This window comes from Amblyraja radiata, unplaced genomic scaffold (assembly GCF_010909765.2).
Source record: "Amblyraja radiata isolate CabotCenter1 unplaced genomic scaffold, sAmbRad1.1.pri scaffold_666_ctg1, whole genome shotgun sequence".
In the NCBI taxonomy this organism is placed as follows: domain Eukaryota; kingdom Metazoa; phylum Chordata; class Chondrichthyes; order Rajiformes; family Rajidae; genus Amblyraja; species Amblyraja radiata.
In genome coordinates this window covers 1-10,068 of record NW_022630691.1, presented here as the reverse complement: position 1 = coordinate 10,068, position 10,068 = coordinate 1, and the positions used below count along the sequence as shown (strand labels likewise).

Genomic DNA, 10,068 nt, shown 5'->3' with positions numbered 1-10,068 from the left:
GGGGGATCTTATAGAAACTTACAAAATTCTTAAGGGGTTGGACAGGCTAGATGCAAGAAGATTGTTCCCAATGTTGGGGAAGTCCAGAACAAGAGGTCACAGTTTAAGGATAAGGGGGAAATCTTTTAGGACCGAGATGAGAAAAACATTTTTCACACAGAGAGTGGTGAATCTCTGGAATTCTCTGCCACAGAAGGTAGTTGAGGCCAGTTCATTGGCTATATTTAAGAGGGAGTTAGATGTGGCCCTTGTGGCTAAAGGGATCAGGGGGTATGGAGAGAAGGCAGGTACAGGATACTGAGTTGGATGATCAGTAATGATCATATTGAATGGCGGAGCAGGCTCGAAGGGCCGAATGGCCTACTCCTGCACCTATTTTCTATGTTTCTATATTTCTCTGTCTCTCTGAGCTCTGAATAACACTGAACACATGTCTACTCAACTATGAGTGCCCCTAATGTGGTTTGAAAATGAAAACATGGTTGGTTTGAAGTAAAAATGCACTGCCTGCAAATGGTTGCTTGGGAGGATGGGGTTGAAGTGAAAAGGCATTGCCTGCAAATGGTTGTTTGGGGGGTTTGGGTTGAAGTGAAAAGGCACTGCCTGCAAATGGTTGTTTGCCTAAACTTGACAACTTCCTGTTTGCACTATATTGATTTTAGATTAAATGCTACCACTTACGGCTGTGATTTTTGGCCATCTTACTCAGTCCCCCTCCGCTCATGAGGTGCAGAGGAATCTTCCCATCAATGAAAAACAAAAGTGTTATTAGTGTTTAATAAATGTTGTGAATCTCAATCACGCATGAAGGCCACACCTTTTCCGGTGGGAGGAGGAGGTATTATAAAACCCGGAAGTGTGGGTGTGGCTCAGTCTCTGCATGATGGGGGAGGGAGAGGTCACGACTCTGTCTGAGCTGTGAATCAACTGAACACACTGAATGTCTACTGAACTGTGAGTGTGGTGTTTTGTGTGGTTTTATGGTGGTTTTTATGGTGGTTTCACCCTGCTTGAAATAGTATGAAACTGCATTTGAATGCGGTGGCCTTGCACCCTGCATGAGATGGTATGAAACTGCATTTGAATGTGGTGTCGTTGCACCCTGCTCGAAGTGGTATGAAACTGCACTTGAATTTGGTGGCCTTGCACCCTGCCTGAAGTGGTTGGAAACTGCACTTGAATTCGGTGGCCTTGCACCCTGCTTGCAGTGGTAGGAAACTGAACCTGAATATGGTGGCCTTGCACCCTGCTTGAAGTGGTAGGAAACTGAACCTGAATTTGGTGGCCTTGCACCCTGCTTGAAGTGGTATGAAACTGCACTTGAATTTTGTGGCCTTGCACCCTGCTTGAAATGGTAGGAAAATGGATTTGAATTTGGTGGCCTTGCACTCTGTTTGAAATGGAATTTCAAGGAATAGCCGTGAGTCAACTGCCAGCCCACTAGCCGCGAGTGAGCTGCCAGCACATCAGGCTTGAGGGACTGAGCTGCTACCCCAAGAATCCATTTGGCCCACAATATCCATACTAGCCCTCTGGAGACCAGTAGTCCCTGCAGTCAACAACACCCATACTAGCGCTCCAGAAAGCCCCCCCCCCCCACTGGCCACCAATATTGGAATTGGTGGAGAGGTGGAATATTGCGTCCCGTGTGAATATGAGACCCAACGGGTCCCACTTAGTCTAGTCATATATTAAAACTCTGATCTTGTACATGTGTATATGTGTGTGTGTGGATATGTCTTCACAAAAACACTTTGTGGTAACAATAACATTTTACATATACAGGTCGACATTTTTCCCATCGAGGCCGAGCACCTAAACTGACCATTTTATGCTTTATTTCTCGACTTATTACTGATTAAAGTTTAAAAACGTCAAAAGACTTTGAATTTAAAACGACCAGTTTGCACTGATGACGTCACAATAGTTCGGCTCGCAGCCCATCTCACACACAGAATCTTCCACACGCTTTGAGTGAAGTCACCCCCATGACCCCTCCCCCCCTCGGGTTATTCACACCCCCCCCACAGGTTATTTACACTCACCCCCCTGGTTTATTTACACTCACCCCCCCTGCTTATCTACACTCACTCCTCCCTGCTTATTTACATTCCCCCAAGTTTATTTACACCCCCCTGCTTATTTACACTCCCCCTGGTTTATCTACACTCCCACCCACCCGGGTTATTCACACCCCCCCCCCACCAGGTTATTCACACTGTCCTCCAATGGTTATTCACACCCCGCACCCTCCCCCCTGCCAACTGCCTCTCTACCCCTTCACCATCCCTGTCTACCTCCTCCCTCTCCCTATCTTCCTCTCTCTACCACCTTCCTCTCTTCCATCCCCATCCCTCACTAACCCTTCCCTCTCTACCCCCTCCCTCTCTACCTCCTCCCCCTACTTCTCTAACCCCCTCAACCCCTCCTCTACCTTCCTCTCTACCCCCTTCTCTGCCCCGTCCCTCTTTGCCTCCTCTCCCTCTATGCCCCCTCACCCTCTCCCTCTCTACCCCCCTCCCTCTATGCCCCCTCACCCTCTCCCTCTCTACCCCCTCCCTCTATGCCTCCTCACCCTCACCCTCTCTACCCCCCTCCCTCTATGCCCCCCTCACCCTCTCTACCCCCCTCCCTCTATGCCCCCCCACCCTCTCCATCTCTACCCCCCTCCCCCTATGCCCCACTCACCCTCTCCCTCTCTACCCCCCTCCCTCTATGCCCCCCTCTCCCTCTCTACCCCCTCCCTCTATGCCCCCCTCACCCTCTCCCTCTATACTTCTCTAACCCCCTCGACCCCCCATGGAACTGGAATTCCATATAGAAACTCCTCAGACCCCCTGTCCCAGACCTTTGGATGAGATCCCAGGCTGTGACCTACTCTACAGGGATCTGTTATTCTATATATATACCCCCCGGAGCCCTGTATGTGATCCCAGGCACTAAATGAGAGTCATACAGCCAAAAGAGTGATAGAATGATACAGCATGTAAACAGGCCCTTCGGCCCAACTTGACCACATCGACCAACATGTCCCAGCTACTGCCCGTGTTTGGGCCATATGCCACCAACCCCATCCTATCCATGTACTTGTCAAACTGTTTCTTAAACGTTGTGATAGTCCCTACTCTGGGCAGGAATGTGTGCCTCTGTGACACTGGGACATTCCCCTGACGGCTACACTATGGACCTGGATAATCACCGTTTTTGGTCACCCACCAGCCGATGATGTAGCAGGTATCCAGGAGTGATCGTCCGTCTCTGCCAGAGGCGTCAACACGGTCTCCAGGTTGGCGCTGAACCTGATGCGTGACTTGATCTGGAATCAATAGACAATAGACAATAGGTGCAGGAGTAGGCCATTCGGCCCTTCGAGCCAGCACCGCCATTCAATGTGATCATGGCTGATCATCCACAATCAGTACCCCGTTCCTGCCTTCACCCCATATCCCCTGACTCCACTATCTTTAAGAGCCCTACCTAGCTCTCTCTTGAAAGTATCCAGAGAACCGGCCTCCAGAACGAGGCAGAGAATTCCACCGACTCACAACTGAAAAAGTGTTTCCTCATCTCCGTTCTAAATGGCTTACCCCTTATTCTTAAACTGCGGACCCTGGTTCCGGACTCTCCCAACAACGGGAGCACGTTTCCTTCCTCTAATGCGTCCAAACCCTTAATAACCTTATATGTTTCAATACGAACACCTCTCATCCTTCTAAATTCCAGATTATACAAGCCCAACCGCTCCATTCTCTCAGCATATGCCAGTCCCGCCATCTCGGGAATGAACCTTGTGAACCTACACTGCACTCCCTCAATAACAAGTCCTGGAAGGTGGTTGTGTTGAAGCCCGGGTGGCCCAGTATCTTGGACACTCTGTCTTTGTGCTTGAGGTTGTTGGTCCCCATCTCCAACGAGAGGCTGTTTGTGCTGTTCGGGTGGGGGGGGGAGAAAACACAGACACACACTCGCACGCACACGCAAACAAATGCCTGCACACTCGCGCACACACTCGTGCACACTCACACAAGCACGTGTGCACATTTGCAATAAATTACACACACGCGCACACACACACACACACGGGCACACATGCACTCAAACGCAAACACATGCACATACAATCACACGCTTATGCACACACGCACATGTCCGTGCACACACTCACACACTCGCACTCAATCACATACACACATATGCACGCACACTCAAATGAGCGTACACACACATGCACACTCGCACTCACTCAGACACATATGCGTGCACACACTCACGCATGCACGCACACACTCTCACACACACACACACACACACACACACACGCACACGCGCACACACAGAGCCCTGGGAGGGTGGCACGGTGGCACAGCGAATGAGTTGCTGCCTCAGTGCCAGAGAGGCGGGTTTGATCCTGACTCTGGGTGCTGTCTGTATGCGCTTGGGCAGCTTACAACACAGTGGTAGAATTTTCATTCCTCTAACTTAAAGTAAACCTTTCATCCCCATCTCTCCATCCATCCCCCACACAAGTCGTACCAGTGAAATCATGAATTGCCTTTCTGTTGACAGGTTAGCACGTAACAAAGGCTTTTCCCTGTACCACAGTACACATGAAAAATGAACTAAACTGTAACTGAAGTCATCTTGTTGAGTCTCGTTGTTGGTAACTCATTTTCACTTAGGGCACAGCTGACAATGGCCTGTTGATCTGTGGTTTCTGCCGTCACAGAGGGACCTCTCCCCGTCATGGAAGCACAAACCCTGTTGGCAGCTCCAGTCTACAGGCCGTTCGGCCCTCTGTCCACCTGCCAGCCCCTCCAACTCCCAGACTGAGACAAGGGGGTTGTTGGTTAGAGACCCACTCCAACCTTCTCGCGTCTGAGCTGTCACCTCTCCCTCCCTCACCTCTCTCTCTCTCACCTCTACCTCCCTCCTCTCCCACACCTCTCTCACTCCCTCTCACCTCTCCCTCTCTGCCCCCTTATCTCCATCTACAACCTGCCTCTGCCAGTGTTGTGAGCAGAGCCTGTGTCGCCCTCCCCTGGTCTGCCGCGGTACTGTTGCTGAGACCGGTCGCTAGTTTCTACACACAGTTTGCTGAAATTATGAGACCAATGGGCAGCAGGAAAAGGAGATTTCAGCCCCTATACAAATACACCCCTTTAAATCTCCCTCCTTCTCTTTCTCTCTCTCCCTCACTGTCTCCTCCCGCAACTCGCTCTGCCTTACTCACATTCTCTCATTCCCTCTCTTCCCTTCTCTCTCTCTCCACTTCCATTTCTTCACCCTCCCCTCCCTATCTCTCTCACCTGCTGACCCCCACAACCTCCCCATCTGAGAGGGAGTGGGATGTTCAAAGAAAAACATTACTTAGTTTAGTTTATTTTAGAGATATTGCGTGGAAACAGGCCCTTCGGCCCACTGAGCCGAGTCTGTGCTGCCCAGCGATCACCCCACACATTAACACATCCTACACACAGTAGTGACATTTTACAATCATTACCAAAGCCAATTAACTTACAAACCGGCACGTCTTTGGGGTGTGGGAGGAAACCGGAGAACCTGGAGAAAACCCATGCGGTCTCAGGGAGAACGTGTAAACTCCGTACAGACAGCACCCGTAGTCAGGATAGAACCTGGGACTCTGCCGCTGTGAGGCATCACCGTGGTGAACTATACTCAGCATTCTGTATCCTCCCCTTTGCTTTATCTATTGTTCTTGAGTTTGACTTGAACATGGCCCAATACAGCAGCCGAAACAAAGTCTTAATACAGGCACATGGAACGTAACGACACGGCACGGTGGCGCAGTGGTAGAGCTACTGCCTTACTGTGCCACAGACACGGGTTCAATCCAAACATTCTCTAGTGTGCAGTCTATAAACTAAATATTTATGTCTCAAAAATGTATAAATATTGCCAAATGCGGCATAATTGAATCTCTTTGCGTGTGTGTGTATTATGTACAGCATTACTGTGTGTATTTGTGTTTGTGTGTATGTGTGTGTGTGTGTCTGTGTGTGTGTGTATGTGTGTGTGTGTTAGTATATGTGTGTGTGTGTGTATGTGTGTGTGTGTGTGTGTGTGTGTGTGTTAGTATATGTGTGTGTGTGTGTATGTGTGTGTGTGTGTGTATGTGTGTGTGTGTGTGTGTGTGTGTGTATGTGTGTGTGTGTGTGTGTGTGTGTGTGTGTGTGTGTGTGTGTGTGTGTGTGTGTGTGTGTGTGTGTGTGTGTGTGTGTGTGTGTGTGTGTGTTCCTCCGTTAATTGACTTTTGTAAAATTTTAAAAATTGTCCCCAGTGTGCAGGATATTGCTAGTGTACGGGGTGATGTACAGTTCTACCAGTGTATAGGACATTGCTAGTGTACGGGGTGATGTACAGTTGCTACTACCAGTGTATAGGATATTGCTAGTGTGCGGGGTGATGTACAGTTGCTACTACCAGTGTATAGGATATTGCTAGTGTACGGGGTGATGTACAGTTGCTACTACCAGTGTGTAGGATATTGCTAGTGTACGGGGTGATGTACAGTTGGCATGGACATTGAGGGTTGAAGGCCCTGTGTCCACACTGTATCTATAAAGTCTAAAGTCTACTCCCACAGCCTCTGTTCAGTGAACGTTTGTAACTTTCTCGGCACCAGAAACGTGGCGACACTTGTGCACTGCCCAGGTGAGGTCTGCTGTATGATTCAGTTCAGTCCGTTCAGTTCAGTTTACTTTATTGTCATGTCACGTGTACAGTGAAGATATTTAGTTTTTACCAGGATGTATGTAAAACAAAGCATTTCACTGTACCACGGTACAAGTGTGTGCATGTGTGTGTGTGTGTGTGTGTGTGTGTGTGTGTGTGTGTGTGTGTGTGTGTGTGTGTGTGTGCGTGTGTGTGATCGTGGCGATTTAGAAGCATAGAGTCTCTTGGCCAGAGAAGGTAAATCGAGGACCAGAGGACACAGATTTAAGGGGAAAAGATTCAATAGAAATCTGAGGAGTAACTTTTTCACACTAAGGGTGGTGGGTGTATGGAACAAGCTGCCAGAGGGGGTAAAAGAGGCAGAGACTATCCCAACATTTAAGAAACAGTTAGACAGGTGATAACAGCTGGGAAGAAACTGTCTCTGAATCTGGCATTTCATGATGTTCAAGTTCAATTCTCCCTGCTTGCCCCCCCCCCCCTCCCCTCCCCTTCCCCCCGAATAACAGCAGGGAAATGGCTTCTGTGTTCAACTTGTTGAGAGCACATTAACACTGGTCTCTGGGCTTCATCTTCATCTTCCGGTTATTACGACAGGCAGGGACAGTAATGCGTGCAATCACGAACCAGCCACTTTTCTCCATCAGGTCAAACTGCCTCTCCTTGCAATGACACATTTCTTGAGTATTGCTTGATTAAATGATGCAGAAATGAAACAGACCTTCAGTTCACTGAGTCCACGCCGACCATTGATCACCCGTTCACACCAGTTCTGTGTTATCCCACTTTCTCATTCACTCCCCACACACTAGGGGGCAATTTACAGAGGGATAATTAACCTATAAAGCCGCACATCTTTGGGATGCGGAATGAAACCGGAGCACCTGGAGCAAACCCACACGGTCACAGAGAGAACGTGCAAGTTATGATTGGACCCGGGTCTCTGGCGTGGTGAGGCAGCAGCTCTACCCGCTGCTCCACAGTCCCGCCCAGGATCTCTACGTTCTGTTAGTCCTGATACATGTTTATAAACCTCTGGCCATTATTTAAAACACATTCATTTGTTTGTGGCTGGTGGATGTTGAGGAAAAGACAGGCAATTACTGTTCATCCCTGGATACACCTGCATTAAATGTCATTTCTGGAGTCACCTACTAGCAAAACAGGTTCAGGACAATCTCCTTCCCTCAAGGACATTAGTCAGTAGATGGATAGTTACGTTCAGTAGAAACAAAGAACTGCAAATGTTGCTTTATACCAAAGACTCAGCAGGTCAGGCAGCATGTCTGGAGATAATATATGAGTGACATATCCAGTCAGAACCAATCTTCAGACTCATATGAAAACAATTACATTCAATCTCATCGTTTGTATTAAGACTGGCATTTAAAAAAAATACAATTATTTCATTACTTGAATTTCAGTTCTCATCTGCTGGGGTGAGATTGGACCTCATACCATTGATTCAATCCTCTAGAACTCCGGCTACAAGTCCAGTTACTTATCTAGAAGGCGACAATATCAGGTAGGTGAGTGTGAGTGAGTGAGTGAGTGAGTGAGTGAGTGAGTGAGTGAGTGAGTGAGTGAGTGAGTGAGTGAGTGAGTGAGTGAGTGAGTGAGTGAGTGAGTGAGTGAGTGAGTGAGTGAGTGAGTGAGTGAGTGAGTGTGAGTGAGTGAGTGAGTGAGTGAGTGTGAGTGAGTGAGTGAGTGAGTGAGTGAGTGAGTGAGTGAGTGAGTGAGTGAGTGAGTGAGTGAGTGAGTGAGTGAGTGAGTGAGTGAGTGAATAAGTCAACAGAGGAGTGGCCAGGGTGCGACTCTCCGTGATAATGCTGCTGGCCTTACCGAGGCAGCGTGAGGTATAAATGGAGTCAATAGAAGGGAGATTCGTTTGTGTTATGATCTGGGATACGTCCATAATTCGCTACAATTTCTTGTGGTCTTGGATGGAGCTGTTCCCAAACCAAGCTGTGATGCATCTTGATAAAATGCTGCATCTGTAGATGTTGGTGTGGTTGTAGGGGACATGCCAAACATCATAAACCTTTGAAGGAAGTAGAGGTGTTGGTGTGCTTTGTTGGTCGTTGCTTCAATATGGGTGGTCCAGGAGAAGTTGTTGGCGATACTGACCCCTCTTTTTACTCTTGGCGATGCGTCCTAGAATGACTGATCACAGGGCAGGTGTTCAAAGTAAGGAACATAGGCAGGATGAACACAAAGTGCTGGAGTAACTCAGCGAGTCAGGCAACCTTTGGAGGGCCTGGGTAGGTGATGTTGTGGGTTGAGACCCGGGTCTCTGGTGTGGTGAGGTAGCAGCTCTATCCGCTGCCTCACAGTGGAGGTAGGTTTGGATATTCAGCCCCTTTAACCCTGCACCATTCATTAACATTGAGGCCATTATTCCCATTACTCTGAGTAGCTGAGCAGCTGAGTAATCCTGGCCCATTGACAACATCTTACAGTCAATATCTTCCTGATTATTGACTACCCTCTTACGTGCAGCAAGTTCATTAGTTCTAGGAGCAGAATTAGGCCATTCGACCCATCAAGTCTACTCTGCCATTCAATCATGGCTGATCTATTCTTCCCTCTCAATCCCATTTTCCAGCCTTCTCCCCATAAACCTGACACTGGTACTAATCAAGAATCGATCTATCTCTATATTCAAAATATCCATTGAATTAGACTCCACAGCCTTCTGTGACAAAGAATTCCACAGATTCACCACCCACTGACTATTGTCTCTTGCATCTGTGGTCTAAACCCTTATCGTTCTCCACACTCTCAACTCATGAAACATCTAACCCGCTTTCTCCGCATGTCCCTTTCTTTCCGAGAGAAGATCATCAGGAGTCTTTGCGTTCCTGCTTTTCCGAAGCCTTCAGATGCCTTCAGGAGGAACTTGGACCTGTCAACCTTCGTGCTGCTCTTCCTGCTGCTGTTGGCGGTGATCACCGTAGCCACCGTCGCGGTGAGCAAGAAGCAGTGGCTGAGGAAAACCATTGGTGCCATCACAGTGACCCAGGCCACCACTCAACGCCGCAGGAAGATGAGGACCATCAAGATGATCGTGCTGCTGGTGGTGACCTTTGCCCTCTGTTGGTTCCCCCTCAACGTCTACACCATCCTGCTCTCCGACCAACGTGTCCAATTCAACAACACCCTCTACTTTGCCTTCCACTGGGTGGCCGTGAGCAGCACCTGTTGTAACCCCTTCATCTACTGTTGGATGGACAACAGGTTCCGCTCCAACCTCATGACCCTTCTGGCCAAGTGTGGGTGGAGAAGGAGGAGAGGAGGCAAGATCCTGGTGCTCACCGCGGCCAGCGGAGACGGGAGGCAGTCGGGGGTGAGATTGGAGGACGAGCCTGGCCCGTC

The 10,068-nt window shown here is 48.8% G+C and overlaps 1 protein-coding gene across 1 annotated transcript; it reads left to right on the top strand.

Annotated features, from left to right (window-relative positions):
- Window positions 1–9,508: 9,508 nt before the first annotated feature.
- Window positions 9,509–10,039, top strand: LOC116970235 (probable G-protein coupled receptor 83; the record flags this gene model as incomplete). Its single annotated transcript, XM_033016921.1, has 1 exon — window positions 9,509–10,039. A coding segment is annotated over exon 1 (531 nt), but the record flags the coding sequence as incomplete, so codon positions are not given.
- Between the last annotated feature and the right edge of the window lie 29 nt (window positions 10,040–10,068).